A 27,279-nucleotide genomic window follows, 5' to 3' on the forward strand; every position below is an offset into this window, starting at 1 on the left:
CAATCTCATTGGACTTTGAAATTAAAATGATATTTCTCTTTGTCCTGGACCCTTATACACATCATTCAACATCTTGAAATTTTACCATTTTACAGGTACTGGTATTTGCACAAACATGAGCAGCAATTAGACAAATTCTTACCCGACGATCACCAGAAGACCAACAATCACTGCAATGATGGTCTTCTGCGGTGAGACGCAAGTATGTATCTTCATGGTCCTGAGAGTCGCTCTAGACCCTTCCTGATAGACTCGGTGTGCCGTGGGTCTACTTTCAGTGGAACAAAATAGATAAAACAAATATATATAATTGGGTACACTATTTACATACCACTGAAATATCAAGCTGGCAGGTCATGTTGCCACATTTGCACTTAATGAAGGTATGTAAAAATAAAATAAATATTGTCCAATGCTCTATTATTAATTATTTGGGATACAATTAATATTATAATACTCTAATTAACATATAGAAATAGCATGAATTATGCTACATTTAAATAACCCATGCTTACGAGAGCTTAACCAGAGCTCAACCTTAACTGACGAACTTTAATAAGAGAAGGATGTACTCCTTGAGCAGAGGCTGACCAGCTACAGTAAGAGGATGTATTTCTCGAGCAGAGGCTGACCAGCTACAGTAAGAGGGGGACTTACTCCTCGAGCAGAGGGTGACCAACGCAGATATGACACGGTCGAAGACAATATCAACAGGCGAGTTCCAACTCTCACACCAGTTGCTCCAAGCCTCTCTACGGATCAGACAGCCAATCTCACCCTCATCCAAGCTCTCCACCCCGGCTTCGTTCAAGCTCTGTTCGCGGCTCCAGGCCTCTCTCCAGCTCTCTGCTCGCGTCTTCAGGCTTCTCTCAAGCTCTTTTCTCGAGAACTCTCTCAAGCTCTCTGCTCGCGGTTCCAGAACTCTCTCAAGCTCTCTACTCGCGGCTCTAGAACTCTCTTAAGCTCTCTGCTTGCAGCTCCAGGCCTCTCTCAAGCTCTCTGTTCGCGGCTCCGGGCCTCTTTCAAACGCTCTGTTAGCAGCTCCATGCCTCTCTCTCAAGCTCTCTGCTTCCGGCCACCTGCATCACTTTGTCCTGCCTGACCCCGCCAACAGCAAGTAGGAAGCATCCTCGTCTCAACCTATCAAGACACCGTAGCACCATTTCCAACATTCAACTACTGTAACCAAACTGTTTACAATAAACATAAAAAACACCGTACTCTTTGAATATTGTCACCCAAGAACTTATGGATATGATCTTGTACCGCATATTTACTATGCTACTCTTAACAAGTGCGGCCTTATGAAATCCTCGCTCAGTAAAATATGACATTCGTATGACAAATGGTTCTCCACCCCTAGTGTAGAGGGACCGCGATAAGCACAACAGGCTTCCTCTCTAATAAGGGAAATTATATCACATACGTCAGACCAATCCTGGAATACAATGTACGGAGAGGTTGAAGGTTCGGAGATATACCATTAGATTAATCTCAGAACTAAGAGGAAAGATTAAAGAAATAAAAATCTTTTCTAGTAATTTTGGGGATCATTTGAGTACTCAGTTTCAATTTGTCTCCTTGCTCGAGTACCATCTGTGCTTAATAGTCTACCCTAACAATTCCTCTTAATAATTCTGAATGTGGTAATCACGCCTTCGATAATTCCATTGACATAAGGTCTAATTCCTGTAGCCTTTCTTTATAAGTTATACCTCTTAGTTCTGGAACTATTTTGGTGGTATATCTCTGAGCTCTGTATGTAAAGTTCAGATTGGGGGACAAATGGTGAGTACATACTGAAGATAGTGCCAACCTCACTACGGCAGTAGCACACCCAAGAGCAGTATTACACATTCTACAATAGTACCAAACTCACTACATCAGTACTACATACTCCTCTATATAGTGCCAAAATAATGACGACTCTACCACGAGCTCTACGATATTGCATAACTCACTACCATAATATAAGAAAAGGAGTCGCGGTCGCACCACGCCCACCAGGAAACTGCCACTTATATCTATGTGGACCGAACTAAGCGTACTGGCAGTCAGTCGATGGAGGACGCGAGCGTGGCAAGCAGATATGCACACCTTTTCCTTGTCAATACAATTTGTTTTTCACTTCCTTAAACCACCTCTTCCTTGTAAATATAATAAGTTTTTTACTTCCTTGATCCACGTTCAAACATTCCTCGAGCGGGGCTTCGTTGACGTCATTGACCAGCAGTTGTATGGTGCCCAAATCTCAAGCAGCACATAAAGAAACTGGAAAAGGTGCAAAAGCTACAAAATGGCATCCGGCGCTGAAAAACAAGTTAAGAGGAGAAACTAGAGGCGTTAAACATGCCATAACTAGAAGATAGAATAAAAAAAAGAGGCAATATGATCACTACTTACAAAATACTAACAGGAAATGACCGAATTGACAAAGAGGCATTCCTGAAACCAGCAACTACAATTGCAAACCACCTAAAACCAGCAACTACTGAGGTGGAGGCTGAAATTGTCAGTAGTTTCAAAGCGTTATACTACAAAAAGTACTGGGAAGACAGGACACCACGAACGTAGCTCTCATCCTAAAACTACACTTAAGTACATAGAATGCAAATATGTCATCAAAACATATATGGTACATGAATACATGAATATTTAAACAAATGTTAAAATCTAGAGACTCTGGGTAAAAAAAAATTATATCCAACTATGTGAAGGGGAAGCATAGAGGCTGACTTCCCTTCAAGGGTGCAAGAGGGGGGGGGGAAGGGAGGGAATTTTCAGGGAAAAGCACTAAGCCATTATGACTAGCACTGGGAAGGGGTCAGGATAAAGATTAGGGATGGGACGGGGGGGGGGGGAGGAAGGATGGTGCCCAACCACTCGGACGTTCGGGGATTGAACGCCGACCTGCATGAAGCGAGACCGTCGCTCTACCATCCAGCCCAGGTGGTTTGGTGGTGGTGGTGGTGGGGGAACCACAACTCTATGACATTCCATACAATCACCAGTAATACTGCGAAATTTAATGAGCCTTACCAAAAGAGTCTGGCCTTCAACTATAGACAGACATTCTATGCAACATGTTTTTATCTTTAACAAATATGACTAGTTTATTGTGAACCTAATATTCATTCTGTAATTAGCAGCTTATTGTGAATTCTATGCTTATCCAATGAGCAGTAGTATATTGTGCACTCCAAGCACTCATCCAGTGAAAAGCTGTACAAGACAATTACTTTTGGTCATCAAATCACTCGAGCCCAAATCCAAGTTATACACTGACCATGAGAGGGGGGCTTTCTGTGATGAACAATACTGTACTGTAGTTACAATACAATATTACCAATGTTTCTGAATTTCACTCCTTAATAAAATGGAAAATTAAAAGATTTTTCCATGTAATTCTTAGTTTATTGATATACTGTAGTAACAGAACCTTCAGAACATTCCAGACAACACACAAGAAATCATGTTTTCATCTATTCCAATATGTAGGGTATTTTCTATTTTAAACAATGCCTACATACAGTGTATTATAAATGTAAGGAAGTGCATAATACAACTGCACAAATAATAACTTAAATTGCACCCAATAATAGTTTCAACAATTCTGATGAAATTCTTAAGAGTACTGTACTTTTAAATATTGCTAGGATTAATTTTCTTCGGTAGTTTAGTAGATTGATATTCTCGTAGTTTTGGAAACCAAACCCTCTTTATACAGTTGAAATGCAAGTTCAACATAGGTTTAAGAAAAACACTACTTTTATAAAGACTGTATATACAACTTTCCTTGTGAAAGGTTCCAAAAATACTTTAAAAACTACATTCAAAACCATTGGTAAATTGAAATCTTTGAAATATTTTCTATCAGTTATGAAGCTTTCTAAGCTTACACTTTAGACTGAATTGTGTGTTACTATATTATGCTGTATAGTCTCAAAATTAACAAAAATAGTACAATAATGTGAGGAAACAAAATTGATATAAAATATGAAGCACCTTAAATGATATTGGTTGCACTCCAATAGTAGTAATGACTAACTTAAATTCAACCAAGTGAGATCTCTACCTTTATAAAGACTTGTGTAATACCGTAACTGAAGGTATTTAGGTGTACCAAAAACGTTTAGTCAGTGCATGTCTTTTCTCTAACAATGCTTTTTATTTTAATTTGTTAAACTTTTTCTATGACAAATTAGTACTAAACTTGAAATAGTTGAAAAAATGACAAAATACATGAAATTAAGAAAAACATATAATTATAAAAGAGCACAATACAGTAAGTACTAAAGTTGCAGTACTGTCATATATCTGCATCATTATACAAACTGCTGGGGAATGATATGAAAGTGGAATGTTGAACTGTACCATAAGATCACCAATACCAAATTAATCATTTGTATGTAACAATGGCATGGCTATGTAATTTTATTAAAATAATGTATCTAATTATGTACAGCTTAAGCATAATACAACATATTGGCTAATAGTGTCTAGATCAAACAACTTGCTAAGAAGCATTCTAAATTACATTCTCAAACCATAATAGAAAACTGACAATCAAATTTATCACAAGCTGCAAATACAAAGGGCACCAATATGCTGATTATCTATTAGAATTATTCAAATATAACAAATTTTGTATTATTTTATAAACTCGAAGGAACAATTCTTTAAGGATTAAAATATTATATTAAAAAATAAATAACATTTTAATGACTTAAGAAGATATCTATTAAACAAATTTCTCGGTCACTTTAAGATATTTTCATGGCACCAAAGAGTTGGCATTCTGACAAGCAAATTGGGTTAACCAAGTCTAGAGCCTTCACATGGTAAACATGACCAGGGTTATGCATACAGTACTATAGTAAGTAACATTCCGTTACTTGCCTTGCTCTAGATTGATACTTGGGATTGATGGGCTATGAATGTGAAGCATTACCACCTTCACCTTGATGAACTACTGCTACCACAATTCATCATTTCAACATCACCTAAGTACCCTGATGAATGATAAAATTTAACAAATTTATAAATAAGCCCCACAGTTGTGCTTATCCATCAGTTGCTGTCTATACCACCAATCATAAACCTAGACCTACAAAATCACATTTATGAAAGCAAGTTTACTGCAAAATATGACATTAGTAATACATTGATCTTTGGCTACAATTACAATGTTAAAAATTGTTCTTTGGCTAAGATAATTGGTGGTTATATAAATCGCTGCATTGTCTGAATAATGACATGTGTTCAGTATCCATATTTTGTTCAAATATTGAAAGGCATCCAACATTACATTTTTTCTATTGAAATGAAGTACTGGTATATAATAACTGTGAAGTGATTCTTAGTTGTATGCAACAATCGATTTTCATTTCACTTAAATTGGAAGACTGAAGCACTTCATGACAAAACTATTAATCTGCTAATGTTGCTAACAGCCATGTTCATATTTTTGTTTACTTTTTATGCTATATACCATGTCTAACTCTTACTGTACTTAAAAATAATTTAACATTTTCAACACAGAATACAGTGGAACCTCTATATTTGTCATTAATTCATTCCTGATGAATATTGAAACCCGACGAATATTGAAATAAATTTTTCACGTTCAAACTTGGTAACAAGTCCTTTTTCAACTCTATTGCAATTCTCACAGCTTTTTTTTTTTCAATACACTGTTGGAGCCATAGTCACTTATTTTTACAAAGATAACTGCAAAAAATTGCAAAAAGAACACAAATTTCCAAGAGAAATTAGAAGGAGATGCGAGCTTCATGACTGCACAAGGCTGACTGGGTGAGCTAACCGACCACGTGATGATCCTGTACTGGGCAGTGGGCGACTAATATGGAAAATTTGATGAATATCGAATCTGATGAATATAAGGCTGACAAATATAGAGGTTCCACTGTATCATAAAAGAATGTGTTGTACATACAAATAACACTGTCTTCTTGTTTGTGCAACATATTACCCATTAAAAACAACACTACTGTTTGTGTAGAATCTACCTCTAGTAAATAGCTAAATTACTACAATATAAATTAAAATACAGTACTGTAAATACTGTATATGAAATATTTACTTCATATGAATTAAATTAGAAAAAATAACTAACATTTTGTTTTCTGTACAACGAGAAGTTATATTGTCATTTCAGGACCGAATACAAAATTAAAAAAAAAATGTCTAGTGTAAAACAGCTTATATGTACAGGATGTCGACATAAAAAAATTCAAACTTTAAAAATGCAAAACAATTTATGGTATTTACTATCATACATGTACTTTATTATTACTCTGCACTAAGTAATTTGTTTTATGTTACTTTCCATGAAAATTACAATGATGAGTTATTATACAATAGTTATACAACTGGAGCAGCAGCTTATTTACTGAGCAGCAGCTCCCCACTTCACGAGAGCATCAAGTCTTCATGGATACCGAGACACCACTGCAGACAATGCAATATGCTAGATAATGAGTTTTGTACTTTTAATACAACCAGACAAGTGTTGCGAGCCATCTTTCTTTTTGTCTGAACACTGATTCTGAGTGTATTTATGTTACTATTATAAACAAAATGCCAAAAGCTAATGACTAGAATTTAAATACATTTGGAACAATCACTTATAAAACTTGTCTTTGCAGTTGCCACCACCAAAAACAGACCATAAGCCGAGGTTAGACTTACATGGCTCCAGTGAGTGCATAAATGCCAAGGATAAAACAGCAAACCTTGTTTGAATAGAAGAAAACTTAAAACAAGATCACTTTTATTCCTACAAGACAAACAGTGCCAGTTTTAAGTGTCTCGGAGTAGGGACAAATTATCACGATCATTTATTTACTGTACAGTATGCTCCTAATATTTCACTGATGCTGACAGTTAAATAATTTCAAAATGCTGAAACTAAATAAAAAATTGTATGTACTAGAGTGTATATATGTAAGGCTCAGTAAGTTCATTAAAATAATATACTGTATTAGCCAAAAATAATGTAAACAATTCTTAAAATAATTCAAGTTATCCGATTCACACATTAATAAAAGTACCTGGCACATCATTAATAAGGTTTATAATAAAAACAGCTTCACAAAAATGCGCATATTTTAAAATGTATATATCTAGTATTCAAATAAATTCAAACTAGACCCATTACAACTTTTGAGCCTTGCATAATAAAATGGATTCATAGTTGAAAATTTACAAAACCTTTCTAAAGTATATGTGAGCAAAATAAAATTAATATGTAATGTCAAACACACTGAGAAAATAAAAACATTTGAGATGGAATCATTTGATTGCAAAAGTGTACATAGCAATTTATAGATGAAACTAAGCTTCAACTGTTTTCAATGTAATAACCATGCCATATAAAGCTGTCCACAATATTGTCAAAATCTCAGTCTTGGTATTATTGCTCATGCAAGTGTTGCAAATGTTACATTTGTAATTTTATTAAAGACATACATACTCTACTACCTATTTCTAATTGCAACATGATGCACTAATTAATTAATCAATATGTGCCATGTGCAGTCTGTCCACTGTACATTTCAAGTTTACTTATTCCCCCTAAACTCTCATTCATGTAAACACCTTCCTTACTCTGTCATCTGGGGAAACTTCCGAGCAACTGTTTTTCCTGCTAGCTAATAATGCACTAAAAGACGACTTCATTCCAATTTGTGTTAATCATTCTTTTACTATATTTAGCATTGATAATTTCCTGATCTGTATTTTGAACTTTTGAATTTAAATATAACAAAATTCCAATATTTGGCATGTTTCAATAGGTACTGCTACATGTCCATATACAATGTTCCTGCATCTAATTTGTTACATAATGACAATAAATACAGCCATAATGGAATAAAATATTTATGCTTTTTGTAACTTTCTTTAATCATCAATAATTTCCTCACAATTTCATACTCAACAACTATATCAAGTATCCATTTCCCTTGCATTCACTAAAATTCCTCCAAGTAACAGTTTAATTTCCTAAAATTTAAAAATTTTCCAATCTGATTTCCATATAATTTTACAGCAATGCTCTTGTAATGATTGACATACTTCTACTAACTAGTCTCTCCAGAGTACAGCAATCATCACGTACAGGAGCACTCTAAGGATATACAATACTCATCTGTTCTTTTCCCCAGTGTTTCTCTTCATACATCTATAACAGCTTTCCTTTCTGCCTCATTCTGTTTGAACTTCTCACTCATCACACTCAAGCCTTGACTTACAATTACACAGCTAATCATAATATAGAAGATTATCTCAAGTACTATTCATTTTCAAACTTTACATACCTGTACATTTATTTAAATTATATGAGACAGATAGATATACAGTATATATATATATATATCTTTAGTTTTGTTTCAAGTAACTTTAAGATACATGTATGCTTACTATATTTTTGAAAGATTTCTTCTGCTATTGCCCATTACATAAATCTGCTTTAGTTACTGGCTACAGTATACACCTTAAAATCTGTATTGTACCTGTGACAACTGTAATCTTCAATCAATCTTCAATCGATCTTCAATCTCCATGGTGAATCCTCACCACCCTCTGCATGGACTTTATTGGCTATGGATGATAAAAATGGAACTCTTAATTTCAAGTGCAAAATCTCTCCCAAATACTTTAAACTACTGTAAATCCAAATCTTTCTCCACAGTCAAGTTGAAAATTAAAACTTCTCACACAGGAAACAAAGGTGCTGAAAAAATATAAGAAAGATTTCTTTTGCAAACAGAGTGGTAGACAGTTGGAACAAGCTAAGCGAGGTGGTGGTGGAAGCCAAAACCGTCAGTAGTTTCAAAGTGTTATACGACAAAGAGTACTGGGAAGACAGGACACCACGAGCATAGCTCTCATCCTGTAATTACACAGCTAATTACATAACTTACAACAGTGAGAATACTAACAATGCTCATCCTATCTCTTGCACGCATCACCTGATGTCTGCACGAGTTCAATAATTTTGCTCCACATTACCTTTCGCTAAATATTATGGTACAGTACTTAACAGAATTATATTACTCTTATGATCCACTGTAAAGGAGATATGACAAATGTGTAAAGCTTTTTAGTAAACATAATGAGCATTTTTTGGTCCAACTTGTATCATCATAAAAGTTTTGGCCAAATATTGTTCAAAGAAAGTTTTTACTTTAAAACGGTGATTAGACATAATACGTGAAACCTTAAATGAAGTTTCCAAAGTAAATGACTAGTACAATTTTCACTCACTGCCACAAGGCTCCCATAAAATTAACTCCACTCACACAAATCAAAAATTAAAAAGTTATACTGTGATAGACACAATGTGTTTTATTGTCACAATCAAGAAAGCAATATAGTAAAGCCTCTAAAATTTTTGCGTTCATAATCTAAGTTGATGAATGTCCAGTACATGAATTGCTTTTTAGTGTTGGCCATGTCGATAAATATTATTTCTTGCTAATAAGAAGAAACTTTTTAAAGTGTCTTTTTAAGGTAAATTTTCTTAACTATACTATGATAGATATCCATGAGCAACAGAACAAACACCACTAGGCCCAGTGGTATTATCACACTAGTGTATACAAGAGAAAGATGAAATGGTTAAAACACCATTTACACTGGTCATAATGCACACTTATTCCATAGTAGCAGTGTCAAACAATGCCATTATAGACAGTGCATACAGTATTTTCTTTACCCTTGTCAAACTAGAGATTTAAAACTTGTTGGAAAGTGTGTTAAAATATAATAATATGCTATAGATGATGCCCAGTACAATGTTTAAGAGTAGCATGTCACTGCAAAGACATCCTGAGTCAAGACACAATGAAGGTTAACTCCACAAAAAGGCCTCGACACCTAACGATACTTTACCGAGTGCAATGACACAGAAGGAATAGCATGAACAGGTGCCCAATTTTGATCCATAAGTAAAAGATTTGCAGTATTGAGGTAAGCATGTCTGTATTTTGGATTTTCCAGTAAATTTACCATCACCTTGCTAAAAGGATGCCTTTTAAAGGCATAGTTTCAGGCACAACAATTTAAAAGGTCTGCCTATGACATGCCGAGATCATGTCCACCTTTATGATAATTGATGCTTCACTCCCTGATTAAGCAGAATTGAATGAATAAAATCTACGGCAATTTTGCCAAAATGAATTAGGGTTCAGCAGCTGCTTCAAGGCTCAAAGTGAAAATCTATGACGAGATGAACACACTGTATATCCAGTGCAAGTTACCTTAAGACTAGTACATCATCCAAGGAAGTATTATAAAATGGTAATTCAAAGAAGATATGGTTGACATCAACATGAATACAAATGCAAAAAATAAATCCTTATTAAGAAATTAAAAACTTTAATTTAAGTTTTACTTAAAAAAAATCCACTAAAAATATAACTTATTGTTTGGTATTATGTGAAAAATTTCAGAAGCTTTACTACACTGCAATAAAAATATCACAACACAAAAACGTTTCAGCGAAACAGTGCTCAACATTAGTGGAATTTCCATAACTAATTTAATGAGCGCCAATTCACTTATAACCATAGTTCCATAAATTATGTTTTGATCACAATTATAAGTTAGTATCAGGTGCTGTATCCAGCATGTTTATTGTTTCATAAATCATATTTTCAGCCAGAATACTGCTGTACTAAAAGATATTTATTCCTTTTGGAACAGTTTTGGAAAGTGTCATTACACCATTCTTTAAAAAAAAAAAAAAATACTTACCATTCTTCAGGAATTTTGCACTGCATAACATTCATATAGGCTCTTTCCAACAATATTACATTAACTACATTAACCAAATCAGCTTATGTAATTCTTGTTAAAACTCAAAATCCATCTCTGTAACCGACACTTTACTAAACTGATCATTACCTCACACAATACAATTCAAGTATCTTGACTTTCCAAAAGCAGCCGACTGCATACCAAAACACCGGTTTAATTATTTTCAGTTCTTCACAATACACTATTACACTAACTGGTCTGATGACCATTTAGTCTGTTAGCATATCTATGTACAACATAAAGGAAAAAGAACATGAAAATCAACACTATTTTATCATATTCAGTACATAAATTATCCCTTATACCATACAGTATTATCATTCTCTCTCTCAATTATGGATTTCTATAAAACTCTCTAAAAGCCTATTTTACTTATGTATCAAATGCTAATTGCAAGCCAAGTTTTTACAATGCTCTAATTATCTAACTTTAACTTGTGCTCATCAGGACAGTATGAATGAACTTGATAGCAAAATTAAACGACATTAATGTTGTGTTCAACGACGACAAGTATTTCATTTGCATAATTTATGAATCAATGTTCCTAATTTTGTATTAAATTTTTAAAATTCTGCCTCGTGAATCTCGTTCGGTCCCAATACCTCTTTTGTTAAATAAGCTTAACGTTCCCCTTATCTTATAAACTGGTTTCTGCCACTCATACTAAATCATGTTTTAGTATCCTCTATCTCATTTGCACAAAACCAGTTGATGGAGAACTTTCCTGGTGGTGTGTCAAGAAGCAGTGCTGGAAGGATTATTTGCAGTGGTAGATGACTGGTTAAGGGGGCATGGTTTATCATCTGGATGCCCAACACATGCCACAACTGGAACATGACCAGAGTCCCACATTCCTGGGCCACAGAGCTCACAGAGTCCCACCAGCGTGCAAGGCAAGTGGCTCATACTGCGATACTGATGTAGAAGTCCTCGAGCCTGTGAATAAACCAATAGAGCTATGTGACAACTAGAAGTACACACTTCCATCACACGACTAACGCTTTAAAGCTTAAGAGCCAGATATTTCTTGGCCAAAATGAAGAGTGGAAGGCACCTTTCCTGATATCCACAAATCCTATTTTTGCCACTGACTTTACTCCATTATACTATTCCTCTATATCCTGTGTGAAAACTATGATACCTGGTTGATACCTGGTTGATGGGGTTCTGGGAGTTCTTCTACTCCCCAAGCCCGGCCCAAGGCCAGGCTTGACTTGTGAGAGTTTGGTCCACTAGGCTGTTGTTAGGAGCGGCCCGCAGGCCCACATACCCACCACAGCCCGGTTGGTCCGGCACTCCTTGGAGGAATAAATCTAGTTTCCTCTTGAAGATGTCCACGGTTGTTCCGGCAATATTTCTTATGCTCGCTGAGAGGGTGTTGAACAACCGTGGACCTCTGATGAGCCTCTGATAATGCCGTGGACCTCTGATGAAAATACATCCCCTGTCTATACACTGCCTGTTCTCTTAAATAGCCACTCTATAAAAAAAATCCAACCACACAACCTAACCAGAAAGGTATGAACCCAAGCAACCAACCTAACCTATCATGCCTGTTGTATAGAAAATGTAGATATTTGTATTTGTAACATTGGTTGCCATAATGTATGTACAAACTGCAACCTATTATTTGAGAGGAAAGGTTGCATTATAAAATATTATCATCAAAGAACATACATAAAATAGCATAACTCACTTTTTTCAGTGCCATCTGGCCATCCATATGATTGGCTAATGAGGTGAAATAAAGCAAGGTCTCGTCTGGTCGCAAATTCTGGTCCACAACATCATTTCCATACATGCTAACAATGGCAACCACCAGGAAGAGATGGAAATAATCTGTCTGATAGTTGCTCCAGCATGCCTCCCACATAGACAGGGCCTGATCCTCTGTGAATTCTCGCTTGAAGCAGCTTCAGTAGGCCGGTGATGATGGGGTGAGCAAAGAAAAGAATACTAAATCATCATATGCAATAACCTTAGGGATGTAATATAACTCGTAAGTATTATTATTTATCAAATATTATGTTTATTGTCATTCTTATGTTACATTTAAAGCCAGACTAAAGGGAGTTTACTTAAATTCTTTTGCTGTAATTACTGATAATGGAAGTAAAAGTCATCCTCCTGTGGTAATTAGCCTGTATTTAGGTACCTTGAAAATGTTTCCAATTCATGTAATGTTCTACTAGATCCTCTCACTGACCTTCATAAATTGTGTGTGGACCCAGTATTGTATGTACTGTACTGCACTGCCATTTATTGGCAGCAGAATCAAATCTTACCCCAGGCGTCTGAATTAAGAACTACTAAAAATGTCTCCCTCAAACCCTACACTTACACCTCTTGCCTATCTGGGCTAAACACATGCAATATGGTTGGAACTAAGCACAATCATGAAATGTAAATTAGAACAAAAACAAAATAGTCCTCCCACAGAGCTGTAATTTCAACATTGCTAACACCATTTAGCTGATTTAAGAGCAATTCAGAAGAACCCATAAAGAGAGATGCACCCTTAACGTTCACCAAGTGAGTGAGTAATGTGGGTGGCTGGAAATATTCCAGGGTAACTTGGCTGACCATCTGATCTATTTTAGGATAACACAAGTCACTTAGTTGAACAGTTCTGCCCATATAACCTACTGCTGGGACCAGTCATGTAAGAATAAAAAGAGGTAATTATGGGGCTATTGTTGTGGTGGCAGTCAGTGAAAGTGTCCTAGCAGGGTATTCAGTAGTTAGCTAGGGCACTGCTTGGCATAGTTTCAGTAATGCTAAGTAGCAACTGAAAAGACCGAGTTTCATGAAAATGCACTTTATGGTTAAATTCTGGATTGAACCGAGTAATTCTCCAGCATCTCCCTAGCATCAGTATGAAACAGTGGGGGACAGTTTGAAAAATTTTCTGTTGAATGTCAACCCGGCATAACTGCACTAAATTTTAACCAGGGATCAGTACAACACTGGCTTAGGGAGCAACTGAGTAGGATATCTCAGAAACAGTATTTATTAAAGAAGAAATGTAGTGGAGGAAATAATACCACCCACTTGTGACACTGTGAAAGGGTATCTACCTTTTTTTTTCCAAAGGCAAAGCATTCAAATATTATAAAAAACAACTTGTCTGCTAACCAAAATGTCCCAGTAATATACATTTATAACAAAATGCCTTGATACAGGTACTGAATTTACCAGAAATCCTTTGTACCAGTGATTTCTACAGAGGTTCTTGAAATCCCATTTTTTCCAAACTTGATTTATGTTTTACCCAAATATTAAGTTCTTTTATCATTTACTCTCCACCTTATTAAGCTACCCTTCTCAGCCTATTCCAATTTCACCACCATTATATGTATTATTAATTGTCTTTAAAGCATGTAAATAAAAAAGTTGTCAAATAATAACATACAGGAGTATCCAACGATGACAGAAGAGCAGATCCATCCCATCTTGTTGTTTGGTCATGTGACTGAAGAAGCGTGGCGTCATTAGCCGTAATAACTCTCTCAAGTAACTCTGTAAAATGTTCGTGGTCAAGTCATTAACCTTGTATACAATTTGTTGCTCTAGGGAAAAACACAATTATATACATGTATTAAAATTAAAAGCCATATTGATTAGTATGGTATTAATAAGAATGCAAGATTAAAGTAAACAGAAGAAGGCCTATTTATGCATACACAAGCATACATACAAATAAATATACATATATATATAGAATAGCCATCATTTAATAATAATTTACCAAGTTCTTTTCCATGTCTTCATCCTTGGGTGATGTGACGAAGATGGTCTTACTCATAAGACCAGTGAAGCACCAAAATACGTCGGCTTCATTACGCACTTCAGCCAATATTGGAGCCAGAATATCTGACATTCCTTGTGTATACCTGCAAGAAAAAATAAAGTTAATGCAATGACTGGAAATATATATATAAATGTACTGTACACAGTATTGTATAATGAAAATAAACTCATTCATTGAAATTTAATCTGATAAAACCGAGATAATTCATAGACTAAAATCACATATAAAATGAAAATAAGATTAGAAATAAATTCTTTCCTAAAAGCAAATTTAAAAGGCTCAGATAATTTGTTATGAAACGTGTTATAAAGAATATAGTAGTCAGCCTTGATATCTCTTCTAATTTTAGAAAAATAGTAAATGAATATAAATCAAGCATTGAAACACCGTTTTGTTGGCCTCCCAGTAGTTCCTTGAGCATAGTTCTCATACCACCAAGCATTACCTAATGAGAACCATCAGGCATCTACAGAAAGCCAGAACCAGAGTCTGGTTAACTCAATAGCGCAAGAGGAGCAAGAAATTGGAGATTGAAACAATAATACAAGTGACTACTTGTAGGAAATTTGGTACCCCTAGGTCAACATGACAAACACGTGTTGCCATGAGGTAAATACCCAAATGATGATATGTCTGCCACCATAGGCCTAGAGGAGTCTCAAGAGGCCTGGTGTGTTGGGCTATGGCTTGGTAGTATCACAGTTAAGTTTGAGGAGTTACCAATGTGTCTCTCCCTGAAGAAAAACTTACTTGGCAACATTTGCACGTAGTCTGAAAGGTATCAAGAAAATTTCTTGTAAACTCTAAACTTGCAAATCATTTAATCATTCTGGGTACACCTACCCCATGACTGGATTGTGTACAGCAAAGTTTAAAAGAATCCTCTTCATCTTGTCCAAGTTTGGGTTATCATTGCCAGCAAAGCAAGGGTTGGAGCGGTCTGTACGCACTACATCTTTCTCCACGGTGCATTGAACATTTCTCCTAAACCAGTCCAATTCTTCACCAGACATGTTTTCTCTCATTGTACTGAAAATGTATTAATAAATAAAAGTAAGTAAGTTTACTGCTGTATAAATGCAGCACATAGTACATTCAAATAAAGTAGCACTGAAATTACTACATCACAAACTGAAACCAACAAAAGTTATGTGCTGGAAACTCATCATCACTGTTACCCAATGTTGTGGGAAGGTATTTATCTGGAGAAAATTAGAGATCATTATTGGGAAACAAGTTTAAAAGGTGTTTTAAATGACATTACTTAAAAATAAATCTTGGAGCCAATTGTGAAACCCTCCAATTTTCTCAACTTACTGTTGTGCAGTGGTCTACTTTGTTGGCACACTTGGGGAAGACATGTGTGGGAATGAGAATATCTGAGGGATCACTCGGAAAGAATCTTTTTACAACAGTGAACACAATTTCCAAGATGAAGTTCCTCAGATCCTGCCTCAGGCAGCTCCCATATTGAGTAAGGCAAAATGAGACAAAATAGACAGGGTATTTACTCAAGCTGGAGGCATGTAGAGGCAGGAAAATATGAAATTGGAGTGAAAGCAGGAAAACAAGTCAACATACCTAAGCACCCCACCATCTCGGAAAGAATTCATGTGGCTCAGAGAAACATATTGGTGTTCCTCCCCAGTTTATCAAGATAAACTGGGGAGGAGTCGGGCAGCAGATGTCATATTCAATGTCCAAAATACACAGGTCCAAATGTCAGAGCAGAACATGACAGAAAAGAAATCAGTGAGGATGTAGTATTTCACGAGATTAAGCATCCAAGAAGTCACTTTGTGATTAACTCGAATTAACGGTCCAGTGGTTAAGCTGGGACATATTTTATAACAAGGCACCATGGCCCATGAGTTCAAGTGCAGAGTAGCAGTGCAATGAGTACGAGTCAGCTTGACATACAGAGGCAATGCAGCTGCTGGACTGAGGGTATGATGAATGATCTAGCCTCCTAATCTGATACAAAAAACATGAGGCCCTCAATGAAAAACAGACACTTCATTCTTAGAAAGGAATGAAGGACAAGGCTAAAGCCGATCAAACTTATTGCCTGCAGGATGCCGAAAATGGTAGTGAAGCTTACCTACACAATGACTACTAGCTACACCCTTATTTGGGAAGGGGTATGATGCATTAAAAGCAATTACTAATTTTCTGTTATTTACCGTTGAATAATAATTATTTGTCATTTTATTTTGTTACTGTATTGTTTGAATATTTTAAAATCTATTTTCAATGCAAATTATCCAGATTCACAAGACACTTGGGAAACCCTAACTTATTATCCAAATCAGCTTCACATTTGATGATCCAGCTTCTGATACATTAGCATCTACTGTACAGTATAGCATATATCATGAGCAAAGTAAATAACCGAGGACAACAGGAGTACTTGATTTTGTAGTAGAGCTGATGTTTTTCCTCCATGATAGCTTGGCGCTGCTCAAATGAGGTACGAAAGTCATAATAGTGGAGAAGGAAGGGCCACACATTAGCTCTTAGTTCAGGTTCCACACCACCGAAGAAAATAGCTTGTCGAAGTGCAAGATCATCTTCTATTTGCCCTTCCTGCATGAAAAAGGAAAGAGATTTGTACATAACTTAGGTAAGAAAAAATACAATTAACTCAACCCATGCAAGATATGAAAGGAAATACAATTACTATAAATATTAAAATTATTATTATCATTATTATATTATTACTGTATCATAAAATGTTTAAATATATTCCTATAAATAACACTGTCTTTAATTCTAATCAACTTTGTGTGGTTTGTCTTTGATAATTCTCACAAACATCTCTATTTCTACTACCATTCAAAGTAATTTCACAAAAGCCTTTATTTCTAGTAACTTTTCTAGCATGACTCACCTCATTAAAATAGGTGATCCAAGAATCAGGATCTAAGCACTTGTATTGCCCTTCTTCTGGATGAAGCTCGGATTCACTCACGTGTGGCCTTGAATACAGATCACCACATCAGAAGTTTGATACCTCATTAACACAATGTTTGGAGACCAAATGATATATACAATTATATAGTTCCACAAAATCATATAATTTTCTCTTGAAAAACCCACTTTAAAAAAAATGTATAATGAACCATACTATAAGATATTTTTATCCATAAAAAGAGTAGCAGTGAACTAATGAATACATTAATGGAACAAGATAGGAACAATTAATAATAAAATTATGTCAGGTTTACTAAATATTTAGGGTACCAAGTGTATATCCTTTGCATGCTCCCAGAGCCAAAGTCATGATAATCCACCCAGGACTTGTATCACCAACCAAACATCAGGAGAGTAGAAAATACCCCATTTAGGAAAATATGAAAGGACACAGGATGCACTCTGTAAGGCCTGCAAACCATTGCTAGTGGCCGGGAAACAGTCACATAGACAGTACTATATCTCCTAGTCATGTAAAAGTGCACAGTTGCATCTTTTTGTTGGCTATGTTACAAATTCTTCTTCTTACCTCCAACAAACTGTTATTTGGGGTTCCCCATATGTTGCTGTCTCAACTGAGATCACTCTCTGCTCAAATTATGATTCTGGTCTCTGAGTGGGATTTTAAGCATGTGATGATTTAGACTGAGCACAGAGCACCAGACAGTGAACATCTTCACTCCATAAATTTAGACAACCAAGTGACATTTCTCGGCTCAGTTGCCTGAGGAATGTTGGTTCATGGCGCTGTTGTGATGACAAGTATCACAAACTTGTAGCAGTTAGGGAAAAATGTTATGTACTAACTAGTAGTCAGAAGTGATACTGAACTTAATTTCCCTTTGCTTTCCTAATTATTGCTTACAGAAGGTGTCAAGGTTAATCTCTATCTTGTCTTACAGTGAGATGATGTTGAGTTAGACTTGCTATTGTCTCCTTTCCCTAATCATGTGATAAGACCGTTTTAAAAGTTCCTAGCCATGGCATGGGAGTGATGTTGACAAGATCCTAGCAGGTGACAGAAGTCATGGTTAGACCATGTTGGCTGGTGCAAACAGCATTCAAGTGGCCTTAGCTCAAAAACTGTCTTTATAAAAAAACCTTTACCCGAATTTTACACTGGGTTTGGGAATACAGTAATTATCTGCAGACAAGGAGTCATAATAATGTGGCTGAAATATGTCGACCAAACCACACACTAGAAAGTGAAGGGATGACGATGTTTCGGTCCGTCCTTTACCATTCACAATCGACTTGAGAATGGTACAGGATGGACCGAAACGTTGTCGTCCCTTCACTTTCTAGTATGTGGTTTGGTCAACAGTAATTATCTTTTAACATACATCAAAGTAACTGTTTTATGAAAAGTTAATAAATGGAAAAAAACTACATATGATTTGTTTTATAAATTACATCATCTCATACTCACTAAAGCAAAGAAAAGAGTGGCAGCTCACCATGCATGTCTAGCAATAGTCATGTCTGTTGGATGACATAATATACTTCAATGTAAGAGGGCAAATAATAAATGTGTGCGTGCGAGACAAATCTATTTATTAGCGGTAGGTGTAATAAGGTAATGAACGGCATATCCATATGTTTTGGAAATATGGAGATATGCTAGAGGATTTATGCTAATAAAAGCTATGAATAAATGAGTGTGATCAGAGAAGTTGAAAGGAAATCAAGGTTCATAGAGTTAGGTTCCAGTGAAAACACAGGACGATGGAGAAAATATAAAGATCTATTTAGAGGGAGCACCAAGGAGGAATTTGTTTCAGGTTAACCTCTCAAGGAGAGTTGCCAAACGTGACGTCAGAGATATAAATTTATCGATGATCCACAAGTCAACCGTTTTTAAAACAAGAGTAATACCATATCTGCACGCTGAAATTACAAGAATCTGATATATCAATGTGAAAATATTGAAGGTGTACAAACGACCGAGCCTAAATATCTGAACCCCTCAAACACACACACACACACACACTACTGACTGGACCAAGACAGGTTAAATGTATCTCAACCTGAACTACTACTTGGCTTACATGGAGTTTGGAAGGAGCCATCCATGCAGCTTCAATATTTCCTCATGTAATATATTTTAACTAGACATTAAATTTGCCAATTTCTCCAAATCCCTTCATTCAAAAATAAAAAGTACACTATTATTGACAATGCTTACATGCAGACAAGAAACTGCTTAAGTGCTGCATCTGGTGTTGAGCACTCTTCATCCCTGGGTTTGACTAAAAAGTTCCAGTCCTCAAATACCGCTGCCAGCTTGTCTAGACCTCCATAATGAAAGTGAAAGATCTTGTATTGGCTCTCCCGGCTTGCAATTACCAGTTGGCCACATGTATGATCTTGGTCGCTGAAGAAAAGTCGAAGAGACTTGCTCTGTCCTAAGAAGTATAATTCATATGTAAATACAGGTATTGTATTATGATATGTTCAGAACAAAATTTAACAATTAATAAAATAATGATAACTATTGACCGTAGGAAGCAAACCAAAACTAGTACAGTACAGTGTAACTTATTTACAGTACAGTACAGTATAACTTATTAGCTGTATGTGCATTTTCATGCTGTTGAGACCAAGCAGAATCTTACCAAAATATTCTAACTTGGTGGGTATTCCATAAGTTGTGCATTGTAAAGCAGCCACAACCCCTTTTTCCTCTTTCTATTACCACAAAATATGATTTTCCAAGGCTGCAATCCACAACAGTTGCCCAACTCCCAGGAACCTATTACTACTAGGTGAACAGAGCCATTAGGCAAAAGAAAATATCCCCAAACATCTCCATCATATCCAACAACCCCATTACTGCAAAGTAATGGAGATTCTTCTCCCCCCCCCCCTTTACCAAATTAACATGTAATTATTCAACTTTATTTTTAATAGTAACCTTTAAACACAGCAAGTTTCCTACATTTCATCATTATCTATGACATTTCCGCTTAAGTAAAAGCCTGCGAGTGCACAAGAATCCTTTCCAACGCAAAATTGTTACTCTACCTCGGACTTTTGATTGTAATTGCCTTTATATTTCAACTGTACAATTGTGTTTGTAGAATATAATATGAAGCCTGACATAAATAAAAATGTATCACCTTTAAATATCTACCAGCTTACACGGTGTGCAACAGCAAACACTACCAAATTCAATGAACATATAACAAAATATTTATATGTTCAAATTCTCAATCTTCTGTTTACTTAATTAGGTTTTGCTCCTTTATTCTGGACACATTCATTTATTCTTAAAATCTGTATTCAGGTTTTCATTTTCCATGCAGATTACAAAAGATATACTGTATAGACAAACATACTACTGTATATTTATTTAAGCATTACATGTACAAGCATCTACTGTATTTTGAAATGTCATTAATTATACCAATATCAACCAAATATTTTACAACATCTCCATTTATGAAAATAAATTTGGTAAATGACAGCTAAATAGATAAGATATATTGTGCTACTCACTGACATCAATGCTGAAAATACCACACTTGTGTTCTCTTCTAACAGGAGAAGAGCCTCCATCAACAGGAGTTGGGCAGAAGGAGGATAAAGATGAATCTGGGAAAGCTAAGTTGGCAGAATAGGCCATAGATTCTGCACTTCTTTCAAACCAGTATTGTTCTCCTGAGGGTGGCAAAGGAAATTTCAACAAAATGTCAGACACACACACATGCACAGAAATTTCCTTATTTTCAATGTAAAAGCCAAGAAATCTCATAAATGTTACGACTTGATAAGGGTACAAGATAGACCGAGACGTCATCACTCCTATTTAATTTCATCTGTGGATTGGGTTATTTATTTTCAGGCAGTTTAACTCATTCTATTCAAAAGGACACTTGTTGCTTTAATAATGCTTATTCCACACAATACAAAATGTATCAATAATACAGTACAAACTGTAATCTCTTCAAGTGTAGTAAACTTTTTAATTTATTGGGAAAAAAGTGAGCTTAGGCAATCTAAGCAACTCTAGAATAATCAAACATATGGCATTGAAACACATGGTAACAATCAACAATACATATTCTCTAATAAACTAGAAGGTAGTCAGTAATTTGTGAAAGAAAGCTACAGCCAAGAGTTGAAGTTGAAGATGATGTTCAGAGAGTAAGGGTGGCAAGCAGTTATAGTTATGGTATTGGTGATATTGGTGCTTTACTCTAATTTTTTTATTAAGACATACTGAAAGTTACTTACCATTACCTGAAGAGAAGAAGTGAGGTGGAGGAGACAACTGGGGTTCAGGAGATGACTCCAAGCTATCTTCTCTTTCACTGGCGAGTTGTCCCAGAGAACTTGAACTTTGTATCGTCTCTGTGATGGTTAAACTTTCTCCAAGTTTATCCCCATCCGAGCTGCTGTCCGAAGAGGATATATATCTGCACTTTTTGCCTTCAATAACCTTATCAACATCCTCTTCTGTTTCTTCATGAGCAACAGATTCAAGAGGAGCAGATTCTGTATTTATCTTAGCTTCAATTAACTTATCTTTGTCAATTTTAACAACAGTGATTTCTGCAACTTCTTCTTCAACTGAAATTGCCTCATTCTGTCCACTTTCTGGTAGCTGCCACTCTTTCTGTAATTCCTGTGTACTTTGATTACATAGGTCATCATTACCCTCACTTGTAATTTCATTACTTTCCTTTGTATCATTAGTTACTTCATCAATCACTTCCTTTATTTCATTAACCATCTCTTGTGTTTCTTCCTTTGCTTCTTCACATTCTTCTTCAACATATTTCTGGTGAGCATCACTACTGCTTCCATCACTATTGGGGCTAGCTTCTCCCTTGGACTGTGTAACCTCACTGGCTGTATCCAAGGTGGAGATGCCAGAAGTAGACATTGTGGCAGCATCATCAACTGATGTCTTGATTAGAATAATAATAATAATATTATTATTATTGAAAAACAAAATACCTAGTCATTACATGCTAATACAGTATCATAGATAATAAAAGTTAACACAAGTTAAAATCTAGAGCTACTGAGAAGCCCATCTCAGAAAGAATATGCAAAACCCCAAATGAATACTGTATATGCAGAGTTAGTCTGTACAGATCAATATACAGTACAGATGAGTACATGTTTTCTGAATGCCTCTCAACCAACACTCTCCTAAAAACTTGTTGTGCCCATAATATCATTGTCATGGCTGAATTTTATTTTATATTTATTTTTTTAACCAACCACAGAAATTAGTTGTAACCAAGTATTTTTTTTAATGGTGCACACATCCACAAAAATCCTGAAAAACTTAATCTGAGCAATATTAACACATAACATTCATACCCATTATTTCCCTACTCTATCAGCAAATTTAACTTTTTTTTTTTTTATTTAATGATTATCTACCAGGAGAACTTGACTAACGTTTTCACTTGCATGTACTTTTATTTTTCAAAGGCAGCACCGTAACTTTAGGTTATAAATTGTACAACTCAAAATGAAAACCAACCATACAATTATATTTCAGTCATGCACAATAGCTTCCCCATAGTATCAAGTACTTCTTTTAATATTGTGCCTATCTGCACAAATCTTTAAAAACTTAATGAAATAACATTCATACCCTTCTTTTCCCATGCTTTATGAGCAAAGTTTTCAGGTTGAACACTTTGTGTTTATTAATTAAGTTTGGCTTGGTAAACACCAGGTCCAGGACCTGTGCCACCAGGCTAACTATACCCCTCCCTCTGGCCATACCTCCCTGATGCTTACAGTAATCTCACAACCTTATCACAAAATTTATTTAGATCTGCTCTTACAACTTTATCTGCAATTTTAGTCAGACTGCCCCAAAGCAGAGAAACTGACATTTCTGTGTAAGTCATATCCAGAAAGCATGTTTTCACCTATACTAGAAAAATACTGCTTATTCATTGGAATTGATGGCCAATTTTGCTGAAAAAGATATACCGTAAATGGAACAAAGTTGGAACTGTGTTTATATTCTGTGGACTTTACAAAATGTCTGCTATACAAACAAGAGCAGAGGAATAACTTTTTTAGGTTAGACTGAATATTATATACAGGCCATCTGTTCAACAGCAATAAGTTGATTTTTAATAATCAGGGAAATAACTTTGATTCAAAATTTTAGAAAGAATTGTGCTGTTTACATACCTTTCTTAATGTTCCACTGCTATCATGTAATACCAAAGACGAGACAGACAATGATTCAGAGTCTGATGTTGGGTATGGAGAATTACTGCGGCTGCTTCCGTCCGTGCTGATAATAAATAGAAGAAGTTGTATACAGAGTATTATAGTGTAAGACCTTAAGGTAGCTTTCATGATATGAGAAATCAACTGGCCTACTTACTTTATTTGAGATACAAGTTCATGGTTCCGACGAAGGCGCTCATTGGGTATCCAGTTCAGGTGTAGTGTGGTTCCAAAAGTCATATCTGCTTGGCACTTAATAACCAAATAGCCGGGATGATGCACCCTTTCCCCATCTCCACGGTAACGTGATGGTGGGTGGACACAAACATTGTTCTTGCCTAACAAAGAAAGGTTAATGGCTTAGACAGTATAATAATAGATTTTAGAGTACAAATAACGTACAAATTTTATGTTACTTAATATCAATCTGAAAACACGTGCGTTTTCTAATAACTGAAAACTATTTTGTGACTTGACTTACAGAAAACAATATCTCCATCTTCATAGGCTGGCTTGGAAGTATCAGAGTATGAAATACCCAAGAAGCTTGATGCTCGTCGCAGGATACCGTTGAACGACATCGTGACTGGCAAAAGTAACCTTGCGGAGACACCCAACTAAGTGCTTATAGCTTCCTTATCTTTAACACCATCTTGAAAACTGTAATAAATGAACATTGTACATGAATATGCATTTCTTGAATTTCTCTATACTTTCCTATTCAATTGCATTTATTAAATCTCATTACATACTTTTAAAGTAACATTTTGGCATTGGTTTTCTATTAATTTTAAATTATCCTTTACCTTATATTACAATACCAAGTACAGTAATGTATACTTTTGTTAGACATTTTTTTGGACAATATGCTTGGTCACAGTGAACCTCTTTAGAGTGGCATCAAGCATAGCAACAACACAGTACTGTAATTAACAAATATAGTAGTGGGGGAAAAGACAAGGATGGATGGATGGATTACTATTGTTTTGTTGTTCAAATGCATTTAATGCAAATGATCTAGAAAGAACAATTGAATGGAACTAATTAGGGTATACAAGAAGAATGCTTGATGCTGGGATATATGTAAACACTTACATAAATTAAGGAAATATGAAAAAGAACTGAAAGAAAAGGTTAAAAAAGGTGTTGCATGTGTGAGTGTGTGTGCAGGGAAAGTAGTAGTGGCCCTTTTGTTATCCCTACGGTCAATTTGGGGAGTTATTTGGCTCTTTGGACTTTTGTCTATTGCATTTTTCTGTATAAATAATAAATAAATAATAAATGATTTGTGTATGATCATGTATGAAACCATTTGTGCATCCCCAACCCAGGCCTCAGTTGGAGGTGCACAAATTTTGGGGGGTCCATGTGGCCCCCAAAGATTAGTGGCAACATATGTGATATTAATATCTAGTACAGTACCTACAAACTAAAACTATATCTTCTGTAGTAATAATTACAACTTAAAATTTGCTATTAACAACAGACCATCAACTGTTATTCAGTGCACCACTGTATATACAACAGTCCTAGAGTACAGTTCTGTGGTACTGTCACACCACCTAGTAGTAGCAGTACGTGAAGCTGTGGCATTATTGCAGTATGCAAGAGTTGGGTTACAGTCCTCTCTTAATACTGAAGCAGCTGAGTGTAATTATATGGTACTAGCACAGCTGAGTGTAATTATATGGTACTAGCACAGCTGAGAGTATAATTATATGGCACTAGTATAGCTGAGAGTATAATTGTGTGACACTAGCACAACAGCCGAGTGTAAAATTCTATTCTACTATTGCAGCAGTTTGGACAGCCTTGCAGTACTATCACAGCCACAGGTATTAAGTGGCATCACTGCAACAGCTATGAGCACAGTCCTGTGGTAGTACAGCAGCAGCCAAGAGTACAGTACTGTGGCTGTAAAACAGCAGCAGCTGAGAGTACAGTATTGGGGCAGCAGCCGAGAGTACAGTACTGTGGCAGTAGCCGAGAGTACAGTACTGTGGCAGCAGCCGAGAGTACAGTACTGTGGCAGCAGCCGAGAGTACAGTACTGTGGCAGCAGCCGAGAGTACAGTACTGTGGCAGCAGCCGAGAGTACAGTACTGTGGCAGCAGCCGAGAGTACAGTACTGTGGCAGCAGCCGAGAGTACAGTACTGTGGCAGCAGCCGAGAGTACAGTACTGTGGCAGCAGCCGAGAGTACAGTACTGTGGCAGTACAACAGCAGCAGCTGAGAGTACAGTACTGTGACACAACAACAGCAGCAGCTGAGAGTACAGTACTGGGACACAACAACAGCAGCAGCTGAGAGTACAGTACTGTGGCAGCAGCCGAGAGTACAGTACTGTGACACAACAACAGCAGCAGCTGAGAGTACAGTACTGGGACACAACAACAGCAGCAGCTGAGAGTACAGTACTGGGACACAACAGCAGCAGCTAAGAGTACAGTACTGTGGCGGTACAGCAGCAGTAGCTGAGAGAGTACAGTACTGGGACACAACAACAGCAGCTGAGAGTACAGTACTGGGACACAACAGCAGCAGCAGCAGCTGAGATTACAGTACTGGGACACAACAACAGCAGCTGAGAGTACAGTACTGGGACACAACAACAGCAGCTGAGAGCTGAGAATACAGTACTGGGACACAACAACAACAGCAGCTGAGAGTACAGTACCGTGGCGGTACAGCAGCAGCAGCAGCTGAGAGTACAGTACCGTGGCGGTACAGCAGCAGCTGAGAGAGTACAGTACTGGGACACAGCAGGTAAGTGTTGTCCTTGGCTCACGTCACTACGCGCGAGGCGCACAATTGCCAGATCAACAACACAGCTGTGGAGCCAAACATCACTTCTAAACTGACCCAAAACTTGCCCAATTTTTTTTTCTTATCGAGACTTGACTGGCCAATAAAGGCACATGTAAAAAAAAGAACTTAAATCTCAAATAAAAAAGATACCATTATACATTTCGTAAAAAGAACCATTCTAGCAGATAATACAGCCTAAATTAATGCTACCTTGGTCGACGTGTATTATATCAGCATATACATTCAATATTTTTCTTAATTTTGTCAGGGACAGACAGCCTGTATATATATATATTTAGTTTTTGTGCTTGGTCTCGAAGCATTGTTGATTTAACAATATACATTAAATATTATTACTAGCTCTTCAAGATTGTAACTTGCTTAGCTAAATAAATCTGGGGGTTTAGTCTCTGAACCAATTATGCTTCTCTATAACCCTTTACACTACTGCCCATAAGGCTGGGTATGGGGTCCACTACTGCCCACAGGATGGGTATGGGGTCCACTACTGCCCACAGGATGGATATGGGGTCCATTATCGCCCACAGGATGAGTAAGAGTGCATAATTTATAGTCTCCGTGGTGTAGTGGTAAGACACTCGCCTGGCGTTCCGCGAGCGCTATGTCATGGGTTCG

At 36.4% G+C, this 27,279-nt stretch overlaps 1 protein-coding gene across 2 annotated transcripts; it reads right to left on the reverse strand.

The window, feature by feature from the left end:
* Positions 1-3,392: 3,392 nt before the first annotated feature.
* Positions 3,393-26,656, reverse strand: LOC123767567 (TBC1 domain family member 16). 2 transcript variants are annotated; one of them, XM_045757309.2, is made up of 14 exons: positions 26,513-26,656; positions 24,318-24,496; positions 23,994-24,174; positions 23,795-23,900; positions 21,863-22,538; positions 21,125-21,286; positions 19,812-20,031; positions 17,544-17,631; positions 17,064-17,239; positions 15,497-15,682; positions 14,591-14,735; positions 14,255-14,361; positions 12,539-12,755; positions 3,393-11,778 (listed from the first exon to the last, which is right to left on the reverse strand). In XM_045757309.2, the coding sequence occupies exons 2-14, from the start codon at positions 24,415-24,417 to the stop codon at positions 11,578-11,580; spliced, it is 2,565 nt and encodes an 854-aa protein (XP_045613265.1). In that variant the 5' UTR covers positions 24,418-24,496; positions 26,513-26,656; the 3' UTR covers positions 3,393-11,577. The 2 variants fall into 2 exon arrangements, with proteins under 2 accessions (XP_045613265.1, XP_069166693.1); XM_069310592.1 differs by having other exon boundaries at positions 26,553-26,634.
* Between the last annotated feature and the right edge of the window lie 623 nt (positions 26,657-27,279).

The sequence above is a fragment of the Procambarus clarkii genome, chromosome 67 (genome assembly GCF_040958095.1).
Source record: "Procambarus clarkii isolate CNS0578487 chromosome 67, FALCON_Pclarkii_2.0, whole genome shotgun sequence".
In the NCBI taxonomy this organism is placed as follows: Eukaryota; Metazoa; Arthropoda; class Malacostraca; order Decapoda; family Cambaridae; genus Procambarus; species Procambarus clarkii.